The sequence below is a fragment of the Pseudophryne corroboree genome, chromosome 3 (genome assembly GCF_028390025.1).
Source record: "Pseudophryne corroboree isolate aPseCor3 chromosome 3, aPseCor3.hap2, whole genome shotgun sequence".
Lineage (NCBI taxonomy): Eukaryota > Metazoa > Chordata > Amphibia > Anura > Myobatrachidae > Pseudophryne > Pseudophryne corroboree.
Window position 1 is genome coordinate 736,274,151 of NC_086446.1, and position 18,734 is coordinate 736,292,884.

Consider the following 18,734-nt stretch of genomic DNA (forward strand, 5'->3'; position numbering starts at 1 on the left):
TTTGCGTCATGTGCTGTTTGGGGGGTGTTTTTTGGAAGGGCCATCCTGCGTGACACTGCAGTGCCACTCCTAGATGGGCCAGGTGTTTGTGTCGGCCACTTGGGTCGCTGAGCTTAGTCATCCAGCGACCTCGGTGCAAATTTTAGGACTAAAAATAATATTGTGAGGTGTGAGGTGTTCAGAATAGACTGAAAATGAGTGGAAATTATGGTTATTGAGGTTAATAATACTTTGGGATCAAAATGACCCCCAAATTCTATGATTTAAGCTGTTTTTTAGGGTTTTTTGAAAAAAACACCCGAATCCAAAACACACCCGAATCCGACAAAAAATATTCGGTGAGGTTTTGCCAAAACGCGTTCGAACCCAGAACACGGCCGCGGAACCGAACCCAAAACCAAAACACAAAACCCGAAAAATTTCCGGTGCACATCCCTACTTCAAGGCATCCCCACAGTCCAGGATTTAGGTATGTCCATGGCTCAGCACAGATGGTTAAAATTAAATTGACTGAGAGGCTAATTAAGTCACCTGTGGCCAAACATGGATAAAAGTAAAACCTGGACCGTTGGGGTGCCTTGAGGACCGTGTTAGAGAACCTCTGGTTTAGGGTAACCTATTTATTATTTTTAACTATTTTCAATCAGCTCTCATCATTTTTATGACTTTTTACATTTTTTAAAAAAATTGTTCCAAATAGAGAGATGACATTGTTTAGAAAGACGTAATGTAGCCGCATAATCATGGTGCCCCTCTTGCCACTTTTCTCCCGGATCCGCCACTGCCTGGGACGTGCAGTAATATTACTTGAATAGGGAGTTCTGCAGATGCAGGTTCTTTTCCCCCAGCTGAGGATCCTGCTGCTGGAAGTCTGGAGGACAATAATTTGTTCCATTGTACTGAGAACTGTAAATGTTGGCACATCAGTGCACTCCGCAGGCCTGCCTCCCTCCAGTAACGATCCCAATGCCTCTCGCTAGCCAACCCAGACAGTTTGCTCATTTAATGCAACGGTCAACATTTTTTCCCCTGCCAAAAAAAAAAGAAAAAGAAAAAAAAAGTTTAAAAGGGGAGAAAGAAAAGATGATCATGTCAGGCAGGAGGGGTTAACTGAAATGCATTCAGGAAATTTCTCACATCCTGCATCCCAGTCCCCTGTAACTGTATATTATGGTGCTGTTCTGCCCAGCCAGCTGATGAAAGCTGTTTCTCAGTCAGGATAAGATGTCAGAGAGGCTGAAGGCAGAACAACGGTTTTCTCTCCCATTCCAGACATTTATACGGCTGATGTGTGTTAGCTGTGTAGTTATTTCTTCCAGAGCACAAGGTAAGACTTAAATACTTTTCTTGTAAACGCACGTCTCTGAATTGCTGCTGCCTTGGGCTAGTTTCCTCCTTACTCGCTGCTCTCAGAGAAAAGACACCAAAAAACTGCTCTTGTAACTTGTACTGCTGATTGCACTCACCGTCCCCATTGTTCTCCTGCCATATTGTTCTGTTCTGGTTTTCATGTCTAAATTTGCTGAGAAGGAGCTGTGCCGGCGCGGATGCAGACGATGAACGTGCTAACGTGCTCCGTCTCAGTAATGCAGCCCAGGTCTGCCTCTGCAAGAGCAAAGCACGTTGTCCTTCTTCTATGCTTGGTATTTTGTCAAGGAGTCAGTATTTCTAACTTGCGGCACCCCAGCTGTTGTGGAACTACAAGTCCCAGCATGTCCTCCACAGCTAAAAGCATAGTTGCCAGGTCTGTGGGTGCTAAGCATCCCAATACTTGTGTGTGTAAGCACTATCCAGGTCTTTGCGTGGCATTGTTCAGTCATATGGTGGGTACTGAGGGGGTGAGAACCCCCAATGTCTCCTTGTACATTGCTCTGTACACTTTATGACCCAAAATCAGTGCAGGACTCATTTATTTCATTGAATTAACATAATGTACTGTCAGGCAGCTCTATGGGGCTAGTAAAATCATTGTCCTTTTACATTTTGGGCATAAACACGATCGGAAGCCCTGGGTTTTGGTAAATTAACTGATTTCATTGGCGTGAAGGTGACCTGGCTACTAAGATCTTAACCTCTCTCATATAAACACTATAGAGAACAGTCCTAAATGGGTGACACAGCTTCTAAATTTCAAATCGACCAACATCGATACTATGTTTCAGGGGCTAAATCGCACATTTACTAACAGACAGTTGATATTGATTTTTTAGTGTTAGTAAATCTGCAATTTAGCCCCTGAAACACAACATCTATGTTGATCGATTAAAATCGACTTTAAGTAAATTTATTTACTCCCTACTGTACATGCAGAGCTGTCACGGAAAATGTCTCTTTTAAGATTACCTAAGTGAAATGCACAGTTCCAAAGAGGTGCCGCAGCAGTTCTAAACTGTCCTCAACGATGAACAAGTATTCATAAGTTACAATACGCATTGTATGTTGTTCATTATGCAATTTAAATCATTTGGAAAGACATTAACGACAGATACACACGGTCACTATTTTGAGGGTTATGAAATTAGGATACAAGTTAATTGTACATTTTAGCAGTGACAGGTATATAGAGCTGTTATTTTGATACATATTTATGACTACTTAGTTAATGCTCACTTTAACACACGGCCCCTAATTTTAAGCGCGGTGCACTCCATTAGACTAACAAGCCAGCTGATATGGTTGATAAATTATGCTAGCGGTGCGCTATGTACAGTGGTAATCACTGGCCTCTAGGATTTGATTAGAAACTCAACTGCAACTTGCCAGGCTAAGCTAACAGGTACACAAAGCTGTTATAATATAAATCCTTCATCTCTATATACAGTGCAAAACCACCTGGGAGCTGAGAATGATGATGCCACTTGCAGGGCAAGTTGACTAATGATTGTCTTAGTCTTGCAGAATTCATCAGTTATTTTCAGGTGAACGGTTTTAATTCTAGTACGTAATAAGTTATTTATAATGCTGAAAGCCCTATCTAATACTTACTAAAATGTATCAATAATGCACCGATATATTCTGTCCTGGAGGGGAAAGAAGGATTAACGAGAAAATGAAATCTACGTACGGCTAACAAAACGCGTTGACATTGAAATTAATGGTATGAAGATTGATGGCATTGATGGATTTATATCATTTTTAGCACTTTTTATACCGTGTATTATACACACCAATTTGGCCTGTTATATTACTATAATGAAACTAACACAAATCTAGGATTATTAGAGTAGGCTTCAGTAACATGAATCTTTCCAGGGAATGAGGGACTAAAGTTCCAATATGTCAGCTGACAGGGCATGCTGGCATTTGTAATTCTACAAGTCACAGGCCGCAAGTTTTTGTGCCTCTGGAGTCAAGAGTGAGGATAAAAATAACTATCCAATAATGAAGAACAATGCCTGTCAGAAACATAGGAATCACCTTTTAAGTTGTCCTTGCTTCTGTGTTAACAGAGTGCTCAATACATTCCCTTCACAGTGTACAATGTACTTAATGAAGGCACTCGTAACTCTCCATTAAAGGAGCCTAGCATTACTGCTTGTAATCACTGCTTGTAATCACTGCAGGCAATATTAAAATTGGCCCATAGGAAAGTGAACTCTTCAGAAGATGCTCGTCTTTAGGTCTGTTCTCTTACAATGGTTTTTCCCAAATTTGGTCCTCAAAGCCAGGTTTTAAGGATATTCATGAATGAGCACATGTAGTTAATTCAAAATGACTGAGGATCTAATTAAGACACCTGTACTGAAGTATGGAAATCCTTAAAATTTGGACTGTTAAGGGGCTGTGCAGACTGAGTTTGGGAAACACTGGCTTACACAACAATGTTTCTCGACTCTTCAAGTATCCCCAACATGTCATGTTTTCATGATTTCTTTAATCATGCACAGAAAAGCTTGTCTGTTTTTCTGAGTCAGCAATTATCCCACCTGCTTCCTCAGACAGAAATCCTCACAACATGACCTGTTGGGGTACTTGACGATTGCAGTTGAGAGCTACTGGCTTACAATATTATTTGCGCTATGTGTTCAGACATGTTTAGTAGGAACTAAGAATGCACACTGAATGTAATATTAATATTTTTATTCCAAGAAGTGGGGAATACCCCCTGAAATTAGATTGCTTGGCACGTTGGGTGTGAATAGGCATATAGCTGCTGCAATATGGCACATGACCACAAGGTGGCAATACAGAGTCCTATCATTCTTCATTTGTCTCATTACTGGCTGGTCCGCTGAGACATGCAGTTTTGGAGTTGTGTAATGTATATAGGGGGTAATTCTGAGTTGATCGCAGCAGCAAGTTTGTTAGCAATTGGGCAAAACCATGGTGGTCATTCCGAGTTGTTCGTTCGTTGCCGATTTTCGCTATGCTGCGATTTGTTGCTAAATGCGCATGCGCATGGTACGCAGCGCGCATGCGCTTAGTTATTTAACTAAAAACTTAGCAGTTTTGCTGTTGTTCGTGCGGCGTTTTTCAGTCGCACTGCTGATCGGTGAGTGATTGACAGGAAAGGGGCGTTTCTGGGTGGTAACTGAGCGTTTTCCGGGAGTGTGCTAAAAAACGCAGGCGTGTCAGGGAAAAACGCGGGAGTGGCTGGAGATTCAGGGGAGTGGCTGGCCGAACGCAGGGCGTTTGTGACGTTAAACCAGGAACTAAACGGACTGAGCTGATCGCAATCTAGGAGTAGGTCTGGAGCTACTCAGAAACTGCAAGAAAATATTTAGTAGCAGTTCTGCTAACCTTTCGTTCGCTATTCTGCTAAGCTAAGATACACTCCCAGAGGGCGGCAGCCTAGCATTTGCAATGCTGCTAAAAGCAGCTAGCGAGCGAACAACTCTGAATGAGGGCCCATGTGCACTGCAGGGGAGGCAGATATAACGTGCAGAGAGAGTTAGATTTGGGTGGGTTATATTGTTTCTGTGCAGGGTAAATACTGGCTGCTTTATTTTTACACTGCAATTTAGATTTCAGTTTGAATACACCCCACCCAAATTTAACTCTCTCTGCACATGTTATATCTGTCCCCCCTGCAGTGCACATGGTTTTGCCCAACTGCTAACAAATTTGCTGCTGCGATCAACTCAGAATTAGGCCCACAGTGTGGGTATGACACAGGTCATGCCTCACAAATCATGCAGCAAAGAGGGAAAACATATGTTAGTAAATACTCTTGACCAGGAACTTTTCACCTTCAAAACTCAGTAGTGAATTAAATCAATGTCCAAAGGGTGGGACATACAGTAGATAATAAGGTTGGGTTCACACTTTAACAGCAGATTCGCCAACCGGCAGACCTGCCGACCGACCGAGTGTCCTATTTGGTAAATTATACACACTTACCAGTCAACCACTCCGTATGTCTGGCCTGACATTACAACTGCCCACTAGATTGTGATGTCATTGTTGGTGGTTCTTGCAGCCACATAATAGGTACGGTTGGCGGTTTGCCCATCCACACATGCAGATGCACCGATATATCTGCATAATAAATCAGCATCGGCTGTTTGCAGGGCCGACGTATGCACCTGCTGACACACTAACCAATCAGCATTGAAGTTACATTTATAATTTGCATACTATAAAATTATACAGAGCAGCTGTTGGTTGCCATGGGGAACTTCTCCACTTGCTCACTTCTCCACACTTTTCACTGCTTCGTGAATAGACCCCTAAATCTGATAGCAATTATATTCATTACAAAAACGTTTCAAATATTGGGGGAATACATAACACAAATGGGCTGCCACAGGGAACCCAGGTGGCAAATGATTGAGAACAGTGTGTTATGCACACCAGTGCCTGCAGGAAAGTACTGGTGTCAGAACTGTTATGCACTCCAGTGCCTGCAGGAATGTACTGGTGTTTGAACTGTTATGCAAAACAAATGGACTCACAGACAGACTGGGGAATATGACATAACGTACACAGAAGGTGATAGGGTAACAAAATACACACAAAGTGAACAGAGAAGCCCAGAGGCTAAGGAACTGGGTATCTCCCTTGTATTAGAAATGCTCAGATGGGAAAAGCAAGATGTTGTGTTTTAATACGTAGAGAACCCGAAATGCTGTTGCTAAGGGCAACAGCAAAACCCTAAAGGGTTACCAACGGGTGTGGCAGTAAACTCCTTGGTCAGAGATGGAATGATAGACACAAGGAGAGTCTCCACAATCCTAATTCTCACTTGCAGTGCACAGGTTCAGCTTACTGCCACTAAACTGACCCCTGACACCTAGCACAGTGAGACAGGATTAGACAGGCAAGTCTTAGAATACAGCCGCAAACTTGCTAAGTTCACAGAGTAGTAACAGAACCCCAGCAAGCTAAACGACTGACTCCAGTCTTACTGCTAGGTCTGGATTGGCAGAGTGTAATACCAAATCCCCAGGCCTATTTGCAGTAAGCAACAAACAAATACAAAGCTACACAGTACTGGTTAACTTTCAGGAACTGACTAACCAACAAAGATTCAGCAGCATCTGCTTACCCTGAGAAGAGGCCTTATAAAGCAGGTGCTGTCCACGCCCCACTCAGACCTCACAGACTGTGAGCACAAAAACCAGCACCGGATCCCCTGCCGTGCACAGAGCCTATAACCACTGCACAGCAAAAGACCCGAACCGGAGTATCAGCTGCGCTCAGGTTACTCCGCTAGCACTTGTCTCCCGGTTGCCATGACAACGTGGCAGCACAGGGCAGGAGACCCTAACACAGTGGTAATAGATGGATATTTGGCAGCTACTGTATGTAGCGATAAGGAGGGATTTATTTCATGTTACATAGCGCAGAAACCATATAATATTTGTCTTGGGATTAATATATACTTTGCATCAGAAGTGTTGTAAAATAAACCTGTGTTTATGTCAAATATGTCTTATCGGTAATCGCTAGAACATTGGTTAGAGTGTTGCTGTAGGGATTACGCATACCTCCCAACATGACCCTCTCCAGGAGGGACACAATGCTCTGCTTCTGGACTTTTTGCTTAATGTATGATTGCCAGCACCTGTGTTGAACAGGTTAATGGATAAGAAAGGTGTTTCGGCACAAGTGATGGCAATCATACATTAAGAGAAAAGTCCAGAAGCAGAGCATTCTGTCCCTCCTGGAGAGGGTCATGTTGGGAGGTATGGATTACGGTATATTGTTTTGGTTTTGCTACAGTCAGAGCAGCCATCAGAGGGGGACTCTGGGGACTTGTGTCCCGGGCCCTTACAGAGAGGGTGCCCACCCATGGCTCCCGGGCCCCATAATTTCTGATGGCAGCCCTGCCTACAGTACATCTTTCCCTTTGACATTACTGCTGGTGTTACAGTAGAATCACATATAAAGGGGATAGCAATGAATCCTGAGGCCATACAGCTGGATGGAGAAAAGTGATGGAATAAATGCTTGAATGCCAATTACACAATCAATATTCTTTGGTTGCAAAATGGGTCTGTCCTGTCAGATTGGGGAAGTGGCTAACAGAAAGGGGGTGTGGCTTGCCAGTACTGGGCATAATCTGGGCAGACCATGCTGGTTTTGTCTCAACTTCTTTGGGACTGTTGGGCTGTGTGGTGTTGTACATTAAGAACGCTGATCCTGCGACACTGCCAGTTCCACCCAGTACAAAACACTCTACTCCAGAAAGATCACACATATTTTCCTTTCGCAGCAATCTGGGCCTGAATGAAGGGATTTTACAAAACAACATTTCATGCATTAATGAATTCAGCAGGGGTATCTGCAATAGAAAAGGCGGTGGGAAGTGTGGGTACAAAGGGTGATGCTATAGATGGCTATGTTGGAGGATCGGGGCATGTTGCTAACACACAGTAGCTGGTGTTTCTCAGTGAATTGTTCTAGCAGGTAGATGCACTTTCCTTGGATTGGAAACGGTGGGAAGAATGTTTTATCTCGGCTGCAATCACAAATGTTTTCACAGCTACAATGTCTGATTGCTTGACCTCGGTAAAGTTCTGTGTGAGCGTGCAGGTTGAATCAATCAGGGCAGAGCATCGGAGCAACCTTCTGAGATGATGGTGTCACCTGGGCTAACTAGGCAGATTATCACGAGCATATCACACCAATGGCCGTTGTACGGAATGCACAATGGGCGTCATTCACAATTGTTACCACACGAAAAACATTTTTATTTATCCACCTCGCAAACATATACTGCAGCTGAAATCCCTCATTCTGTTTTGTGTAAACGCTGGAAGGAAAACCAGTTTCCGTCTACTTGCAGCTGGTAATGTGACTGGGGAAAGATTAAAGAAACATGACTTCAAATTGTAATAACTCTTCACTGAATTGAACGTTTTTTTTGTTGGTACTTTATCTCTTTCCACTTGAGCTCTCTGCAAGCCTTGATACATCTACCCCAAAGTCCTTTTGCAGGAATGTAGAATCTCAAAATTTCCTTGCAAACGAGGGAACATCCTATAAATGTGCACTTAACATGTCTTGTATCGTAGAAGATTCCCATAAACGAAAAATGTGGGCGCAATCTGGGGTGTACGACTGATTCTAGTGCACATCTAGCTACTAGGACAGGCCTGGTCAAGCTGTGGCTCTCAAGCTGTTGTGAATCTACACATCCCACCATGCACTGCTACAGTTTTAGTATCCCCTAATAGCAAAACTGTGGCAGTGCATGCTGGGACTTGTAGTGCCGCAAGAGCTGGAGAGCCACAGGTTGGCCAGGCCTGAGCTAGGATCATACTTTACCTGCCTAGCTTCATCCATCCGAAAATATGAATGACATAGTTACCATGCAATGCAGTTATACTTCTTTTGAATGGTATGTAGTCATAAAGTCTACATTCAGAATGTCGCCTCGGACAGAATGGTGACATTTAACATGTCAACATTGTCATAACGTCGACAGCCAGAATGCCGATAGACAGTTTTAGTGTTAGGGTTAGGCTGTGGTTAGGGTTTCATAACAAGTCAATGCAAAATTGCATTGTCACCATGTCAAGTGACGACATTCACAATCAGAGGCGTATTTACACATTGGCCAGGATGGCACTCGCCAGGGGCGCCAGCCGAGAAGGGGCGCCACCCGACGGTGCCACCCGCGGCCAGGGGGTAGATACACTTTGTAGAGGCACCTTCTTTGTCCCCCTTTCCCTGGCAGTTCCTCACCCTCCCGGGAACAACAACGGCAGGCAGCAGCGGCAGCCATGGTAACTGGCGCTGGAGTCCGTCGCCGCACCTCATTACAATAAAGAAAACACTGCATAAACTACAGCTCCCAGCAGCCCTTGCTGGCAGAGCTCACAGAAGCAATGGCTGCTGGGAGCTGTAATTATGCAGAGTTGTCTTTATAGTAATGCGGTGCAGTGCCAATTACAGTGGCTGCCGCTGCTCCTTGCCATGGTTGTTCCGGGTGGGGGGGGGGTGTGAGGAACATGCCAGGGAGGGTTGTGTGTGTTTACACGGGTGCTGCCTCTTCAAATTGAAATACATATGTCTCCAATGCCCGGCATTTATATATATATCTCCTATATAATAGCCCAGATCTGTGACTTTGTGCCTCATTTGCTAAGGTTGGGCGGAGTCACAACACTGGGCGGAGTTAGTCAAATGAGTCACAGATCTGGGCAAATCTATAGGAGACTAGGAGCAGAAGCAGATGGTATGGGCATGGCACAGGCAGGGGTGCATACCTCCCAACTTTCTTCAGGCTGAAGGAGGGACACACGCGTGGCGAAAATGGGGCGTGGCCAACAAAAAGGGGGGGTGGTTTCCCGTTTTCGTCAGTGAGGGGGCATGCCCAACGCTCTGTGAGCTGCTGGCATGCCGCCAGGGGCGGATAATGAGTCCGGGGGGCCCAGGGCACTTGAGACAGGGGGACCCTATCTCATTGCTGTGCCTGGTGTGGGTTTGTGGGCGTGGCCTAATCGCGTCCGGCGTGGCCACGTCCCCTTATGCAAATTCTGGGATTTTTTTAAATGGGATTTTGGCCTCTCAGCTAGGGGTAAATCCAGAGGGGGTGGTCGCTCCCCCCTACACACCCGCACAGGCAGAAGAAAGCAGGGAGGCTGCTGCCTCCCTGCAACACCACAGACCTGCCAACACGCAGCAGCGTGTGCTGACTGTAGCACAATGCTGCTGCTGTTGCTGGCAGGACGGGGGAGCTTCAGAGCTGGGACATCTGTCTGTCACCACTGTTTTGTCCCTAATACCAATCTCTCCCGTGCCCTGTGTTCTGTCATGTCCCTGTCACCCCTGACCTTGCGCTGTCACCCGTGGACTTGCCCTGTCACTCTTATCCTGGCCCTGTCACCCTTATCCTGGCCCTGTTACCCCTGTCCTGGCCCTGTCACCCCTGTGCTTGCCCTGTCAACCCTATCCTGGCCCTGTCACCCCTGTCCTGGTCCTGCCGCCCCTACCCTGTCCCTGTCATTTCTGTCCTGGCTCCATCACCCCTGTCCTGGCCCCGTCACCCCTGTCCTGGCCCCGTCACCCCTGTCCTGGCCCCATCACCCCTGACCTGGCCCCGTCACCCCTGTTCTGACCCTGTCACCCCTGTCCTGGCCCTGTTACTGCATACCCTCCAACTACCTTTTTGGCAGGTACAGTACCTGCAGTGCCTCCAGACCCCTCCCCAATGCACCACACCTCCGCACCTTCCCCTCCAGCACATGCGGCACTCCACCCCTCCCCCACACGCTGTGCCTCCACACACCCCTACACCACCCGAGCCTCCCACTCCCCCGCCCCTCCACCACCCACAGCACCTCTAGACCCCCTCCACCATCCACCCCCCCTATATGTCTCCCCCCACACCTGCCCCCCCTCCACCCACAGCATCTGCAGACACCCTCCTACATCTGCGGTCCCCCCCTCACCCACCCCTCCCCCACCCACGGCACCGCTGCACCTGCTCCTCCGCCACCTGCAGCGCCTCCAGACCCCCTTCCCCATCTGCCGCACCACCCGCACCTGCCCCTCCCCCACCTGCAGTGCCTCCGGACCCCTACCCCACCCCTGGCACCGCCGCCCCTTCCCATCCCACAGCACCTCCGGAACCCTTCACCCATCTGCAACATCCCCGCACCTGCCCCTCCCCCACCTGCAGTGCCTCCGGAGCCCTCCCCCATCTGCAGCCCCCACTCCTCTGCCCCTCCCCCACCCGCAGCACTTCCCGACCCTTTCCCCATCCGGGCCCCCTCCCGCGCATCCGCTCCCCCCCTCCACCCGCAGCATCTACAGACACCTACCCCCATCCGCAGTCACCCCGCACCCGCTACATACTGTACATCGTGCCCTGCAGGCGCTGTTCACACCGTCGCAAGGGGCTGCGCCTCCTTCACCATCGCACGCTCTTTCATCGTGCAATATTTAACCACTAACAAAGGAATGCAGGTAATACTCCATATAATACAAATATTGAACCCCAGAAAGCTATGCAAGGGTTAAGGGGGCATAGCCCCTTGTGACGGTGTGAAGAGCACCCGTAGGGCGCGATGAAACACCTAGTATATATATATATATATATATATATATATATACACTGCTCAAAAAAATAAAGGGAACACTAAAATAACACATCCTAGATCTGAATGAATGAAATATTCTTATTAAATACTTTGTTCTTTGCATAGTTGAATGTGCTGACAACAAAATCACACAAAAATTATCAATGGAAATCAAATTTATTAACCCATGGAGGTCTGGATTTGGAGTCACCCTCAAAATTAAAGTGGAAAAACACACTACCGGGTGATCCAACTTTGATGTAATGTCCTTAAAACAAGTCAAAATGAGGCTCAGTAGTGTGTGTGGCCTCCACGTGCCTGTATGACCTCCCTACATCCCACACAAGTGGTTCAGGTAGTGCAGCTCATCCAGGATGGCACATCAATGCGAGCTGTGGCAAGAAGGTTTGCTGTGTCTGTCAGTGTAGTGTCCAGAGCATGGAGGCGCTACCAGGAGACAGGCCAGTACATCAGGAGACGTGGAGGAGGCCGTAGGAGGGCAACAACCCAGCAGCAGGACCGCTACCTCCGCCTTTGTGCAAGGAGGAACAGGAGGAGCACTGTCAGAGCCCTGCAAAATTACCTCCAGCAAGCCACAAATGTGCATGTGTCTAGTCAAACGATCAGAAACAGACTCCATGAGGGTGGTATGAGGGCCCGACGCCCACAGGTGGGGGTTGTGCTTACAGCCCAACACCGTGCAGGACGTTTGGCATTTGCCAGAGAACACCAAGATTGCCAAATTCGCCACTGGCGCCCTGTGCTCTTCACAGATGAAAGCAGGTTCTCACTGAGCACATGTGACAGACGTGACAGAGTCTGGAGACGCCAAGGAGAACGTTCTGCTGCCTGCAACATCCTCAAGCATGACCGGTTTGGCAGTGGGTCAGTAATGGTGTGAGGTGGCATTTCTTTGGGGGCCGCACAGCTCTCCATGTGCTCGCCAGAGGTAGCCTGACTGCCATTAGGTACCAAGATGAGATCTTCAGACCCCTTGTGAGACCATATGCTGGTGCGGTTGGCCCTGGGTTCCTCCTAATGCAAGACAATGCTAGACCTCATGTGGCTGGAATGTGTCAGCAGTTCATGCAAGACGAAGGCATTGATGCTATGGACTGGCCCGCCCGTTCCCCAGACCTGAATCCAAATGAGCACATCTGGGACATCATGTCTCGCTCCATCCACCAACGCTACGTTGCACCACAGACTTTACAGGAGTTGGCGGATGCTTTAGCCCAGGTCTGGGAGGAGATCCCTCAGGAGACCATCCGCCACCTCATCAGGAGCATGCCCAGGCATTGTAGGGAGGTCATAGAGGCACGTGGAGGCCACACACACTACTGAGCCTCATTTTGACTTGTTTTAAGGACATTACATCAAAGTTGGATCAGCCTGTAGTGTGTTTTTCCAAATCCAGACCTCCATGGGTTAATAAATTTGATTTCCATTTTTGTGTGATTTTGTTGTCAGTACATTCAACTATGTAAAGAACAAAGTATGTAATAAGAATATTTCATTCATTCAGATCTAGGATGTGTTATTTTAGTGTTCCCTTTATTTTTTTGAGCAGTGTGTATGTATGTATATATACATATATATATATATATATGTATATGTATTAGCTGGTATCACAATGTCAAGATTCTGGCGATTATATCATTATATGGGTGTGGTATGGTATGCCGGCGGCTAGGCTCCCGGTGACCAGCATACCGGCGCCGGATGCCCGACCGCTGGCATACCGACAGCGTGGCGAGCGCAAATGAATCCCTTGTGGGACTATTTATTGTCCCTCCAGGGGGGTCGTGGACCCCACGAGGGAGAAAAACTGTTGGTATGCCGGCTATCGGGATTCCGGCACCAGTATACTGTGCGCCGGGATCCCGACAGTCGGCAACCTGAAGACCACCCCATTATATCAGTGTCTATATTGTGAATGTTGATTTCCTATCCAAGTCCACATTCTGAATGTCTTCTATAGAGCATATGTCTGACATTCACCGCATATTGCAGTTTCTGTAGTGATTTCTTTCTCAGTCCGTGAAGGGCATTGCTAAATACAGTAGTATATATCTACACTGGGGGCGTTGTGGGCCACACAGCATTAATCTGGTGGCTCTGTGGCTTAGGACATATTTCTACTGAAATTCCTGTGAGATCTGCAGGACTGCAATCTCAGATGGACAATCGCCCAGTTCGGCAGTTTGAGGTCAGACGGATTTCTGTGTAATAATTGAGATGAAGGTTAAATACATCACAGTGTGGTCTTTGGGACTCATTCCACCCTTTTCACAGCGGGGCACACATTGGGGCTAATTCAGACCTGTTCGCTCGCTAGGGATTTTTTGCAGTCCTGCGTTCGCATAGTCGCCGCCCATAGGGGAGTGTATTTTCGCTTTGCAAGTGTGCAAACGCCTGTGTAGCAGAGCTGTACAAACAGATCTTGTGCAGTCTCTGCGCAGCCCAGGACTTACTCAGCCGCTGCAAACACTTCAGCCTGTCCGGGACCGGAATTGACGTCAGGAACCCTCCCTGCAAACGCATGGACACGCCTGCGTTTACCAGGCACTCCCAGAAAACGGTCAGTTGACACCCACAAACGCCTTCTTCCTGTCGATCTCCTTGCGATCGCCCGTGCGAATGGATCAGTCGCACAAACCTGTCACTGAGCTGCGATCTGCTTTGTACCCGCGCGACACGCCTGCGCATTGCGATGCATACACATACGCAGTTTGGACCTGATCGCCGGCTGTGTGAAAACACAGCAGCGATCAGGTCTGAATTACCCCCATTTGTTCCAAGGAAAGTTATAGTTGCCAAATATGTATACAACGCTGTGATAGAGACTATATTGCTGGGTATCAGCTTTAGGGAGAAACCCTGAAATGTCACTGTTACCAAATGAGTTGTTTCTTTCTATTCGGTGCACATTTGTTAACTGCTGGATTTTTGATCCGAAAATTAAAATTGATTATTGCCGCTATTCGCAGCAATACGAAGAAAGGAGGACCAGCTGGCGTGGTATCTATTATTCATCACGTCCAGGGAGGGTGCCCGTCTCCGCAATGTGTAAAAGAAAAGTGATCGCATCAGCGATCATTTTAATTTCACTTTCTGAGGCCGCCGCCGCGCTAATGTGCATGTGTGGTCTGCTGACTGCGCGAGTGGTGAGTGCCGAGGAGGGAGCTTAATGACCTCTCCTGGTACTTTTTATGGAGTGTAGCCTATAGCTAATGCCATCTTCAGATGCATTAACTACCAGGTCCAAGCTCGAATTCTGGAGCTTGCTAAATATGACAAGATAGCAGCCTGCCATTGGTTTCTATGAGGAAGCTGCGGTTGCGGTCAAAGAAGGTGGACCCCAGCTGTTATGTCCCCCGAAAACGCCAATCCACCACTAACTCATTCATCAAACACATCCTATAAATAACAGTTAGTAGCTGATTGGTTGGTACTTTATCTCTCTCCACTTTATCTCTCTCCAAGGGACTTACTTGCGCTCGCCCCCCTGCCGGAATTCCACCGCTCGGGATGCCGATGTCGCTATACTGACCTTCGGCATCCCATGTGGTGGTAAAGCATACCGAACCCCTTAGGAGCGCTTATAGGAGCATATCAGAGCACAACAGTTCACTGTCTGCAGATCAGTTTTTAGTCTCATTAATGCATGTGTCCCAAAGGTCCCCTAAAGCAGGGTGACGTTACCTCAGTTTCAGCCACTGCATTTCAGTATCTGTATCTTTGCCGCCGAAAAATGTAAAATACATAAAAGTTCAAGAATGCTGCAAAAAGGCCAGGAGATCACTCAGACCCTGGTACTAGATGTGGTGGGGACATGCTCCTGCCATCTTAGGGATATAGGGGGTCTATGTTCTAAGCCTTGGAGAGAGCTAAAGTGGATGGAGATAAGGTACCAGCCAATCAGCTCATAACTGTCATGTTACAGGCTGTGACAGGAGCTGATTGGTTGGTACTATAACTTTGTTCACTTGATCTCTCTCCAAGGTTTAACACACAGACCCCATACTGTAGTTGCATCTCACCTCCTAACTTGAGTGCAGGGTGTGCAATGCACACAGGCCCCTGGGTGGAGGGCGGCCCTCACCCCTCACCCTGCACCCATATAATTATACTTACCTCTCTGAAAGAGGGAGCAGTACCCATTTTCCCAGAGATTTGTGCATGCACTGTAGAAAAGTCACTGGAAACATGGCACGGATGGGAACCTGCGCATGCGCAGTAGGCTCTGCCACAATGCCAGAGTTTACTGCGCTGCCAGAGAGAAGGGCCCCTCGGAGTCTGCACACAGGCCCTCTCCTTTAAACCACCCTTGCTCCCAGGGCCCTAAATAGAACCTGGCCCTGATATTTAGTACCTGCCCCCTCTCTGTGCCCCTGAGTAAAACACCAGCTACCAGTGGCGGCTCTACAGGAGGGGCTGTAGGTCATATCAAATTACAAAGAGGAGAGCCACACAAACTGCCACCAACTGCCACTTCAAACTGACTCACTGGCGGTTGGTGCAGCTCCCCTATTTGAAATTTGAACTGAGCTGCAGCCCCACCTCTGGATCCGCCCCTGCAGGCTATACATATTCATATCTCTTGTACATATAAATCATACTTACCAGCAGGGGGGCGGGGCAGGGCAATGATGAATAGAGGGGGCGGGGTGGAGGCGGAACGGTGGTGGGTGTAGGCAGTACGGGGGCATGATTACCACATCACATCATTTAAGCCACGCCCAGTGGCATATCTATAATGGGTGCAGTGTGTGTGGTGCACACGTCCCAGGGTCCAGAGGGGGCACACACCGCACACACTACATCCATTTCTTCTATACTCACCTTTCCGGTGTCCATCGGCGACTGTGTGTGGGCCCCCTCCTCTCCCGTAGCCATCACCGCCGCTGCTAGCACACTGAGCGGTAGAGACTCTGGCACAATGCCAGAGTCTACAGCGCATGCACAGGACTCCGAAAAAATTGTGCGGCAGCCATTTTTTTTTTAGTCTTACGCATGCCCTGTAGACTCTGGCAGTGTGCCAGAGTTTCAGTGCTGAGAGCGCAAACAGCGACGGTGATGGCTACAGGAGAGAAGGGGCCCCGACACGGAGTCTGCACACGGGTCCCCTCCTCTCTAGAAACGCCAGTGACCACGCCCCTGCTCTGTAATGCCGCTATTACCGGCATTATACTGCAGGGGGCGTGACTATGATAATCGTGACATCAACTGCCCGGACCGCCCACTTTGCTCACTAAGTGGGCAGCCGAGCAGGGGTGACCTGAAAAATTGGGAGACTTGCCTGCTCTTTTCTGGGGGGGGTCACCCAATTTTCGGGAGCCTCCCGGCCATTCCAAGTATGATATAAGGCAAGTATGATATAAATAAATAAACACTATGGGGTAAATTTACTAAAATTCGTATTTTTCCGAATGAGGTTAAAGTTCAAATACGAATGACATCGAAAGTGTAAATTTGCAACTTTTTGAATTTATTACGACTAATTTACTAAGCTGTTGGATTCTGCATTTTCGTATTTACCGATGTCGATGTCATTCGTATTTTTTGGCAGTGTTTTACGGGATTGAATTGTAAAGACTTTAAAACAATGAATCTCGGCCGGATCTGTGAGATCCGTGCTGGGCTTCATTGTGCACCTTTCGTAAAAAATAAAACATTGTTAAAAATAAAAATGCGTGGGGTCCCCCCTCCTAAGCAAAACCAGCCTCGGGCTCTTTGAGCCGGTCCTGGTTGAAAAAAATATGGGGGGAAAAATGACAGGGGTTCCCCCATATTTAATCAACCAGCACCGGGCTCTGCGCCTGGTCCTGGTTCCAAAAATACGGGGGACAAAAAGCGTAGGGGTCCCCCGTATTTCTGAAACCAGCACCGGGCTCCACTAGCCAGGTACATAATGCCACAGCCGGGGGACACTTTTATATTGGTCCCTGCGGCCCTGGCATTACATACCCAACTAGTCACCCCTGGCCGGGGTACCCTGGAGGAGTGGGAACCCCTTAAATCAAGGGGTCCCCCCCTCCAGCCACCCAAGGGCCAGGGGTGAAGCCCGAGGCTGTCCCCCTCATCCAAGGGCGGCGGATGGGGGGCTGATAGCCTTTTTGTCAAAATGTGAATATTGTTTTTAGTAGCAGTACTACAAGTCCCAGCAAGCCTCCCCCGCAAGCTGGTACTTGGAGAACCACAAGTACCAGCATGCGGAGGAAAACCAGGCCCGCTGGTACCTGTAGTACTACTACTAAAAAAATACCCTATGCGCTCCATTGTAACCAATGGTGGGAACTTTGTGGTCAGCGGTTGACCGAAAGTAACCTCACCGCTAACCACAAAGTTCCCACCATTGGTTACAATGGAGCGCATAGGCGCTACATTGTATCACTGCCGTGTGCTGCCTGACAGACACTACAGGAGCACACAGCCAATCAGGAGGGTGCCACGACGTTGCACTCCCTGATTGGCTGAAGGAAACCTCTTAGACAGAAGTCAGAGGGGGTTCCTGGCAGTCGGGGAAAGGGGTCCCATGTGAAAACATGGGGTCCCTTTCAGTGCGTGGTCGGGTGTCCATTTTTTTATTTTGCAAAGTACGTGGATTACAAAAAGAACAGAAGAGGACCGATCTACACTGGGTTATGTGAGTATAATTTTTCCCACAGGTACCCCATGGATTCTACATGGAGAAGAGGACCGACCCTCGTGTGAACATAGGTAAGTATGTATGTTTGGAGGTGTGGATGTATGTAATAAACTTTTACTTTCAAGGTGTGTGTCTCCTGTTTTTATTGGGGTATTTTTTTAATAGTAGTACTACAGGTACCAGCGGGCCCCGTTTTCCTCCGCATGCTGGTACTTGTGGTTCTCCAAGTACCAGCTTGCGGGGGAGGCTTGCTGGGACTTGTAGTACTGCTACTAAAAACAATATTCACATTTTGACAAAAAGGCTATCAGCCCCCCATCCGCCGCCCTTGGATGGGGGGGGACAGCCTCGGGCTTCACCCCTGGCCCTTGGGTGGCTGGAGGGGGGGACCCCTTGATTTAAGGGGTTCCCACTCCTCCAGGGTACCCCGGCCAGGGATGACTAGTTGGGTATGTAATGCCAGGGCCGCAGGGACCAATATAAAAGTGTCCCCCGGCTGTGGCATTATGTACCTGGCTAGTGGAGCCCGGTGCTGGTTTCAGAAATACGGGGGACCCCTACGCTTTTTGTCCCCGTATTTTTGGAACCAGGACCAGGCGCAGAGCCCGGTG

General features: G+C 48.0%; 1 protein-coding gene across 1 annotated transcript in view; it reads left to right on the plus strand.

The window, feature by feature from the left end:
• The first annotated feature begins 977 nt into the window (after positions 1–977).
• ADAM12 (ADAM metallopeptidase domain 12) overlaps positions 978–18,734 on the plus strand; it is a 925,560-nt gene continuing 907,803 nt past the window's right edge. The window contains exon 1 of the mRNA XM_063962227.1: positions 978–1,327. Within this exon, the coding sequence (XP_063818297.1) occupies positions 1,225–1,327 (103 nt within the window). The 5' untranslated portion in view covers positions 978–1,224. The remainder of the gene's footprint in view (positions 1,328–18,734) is intronic.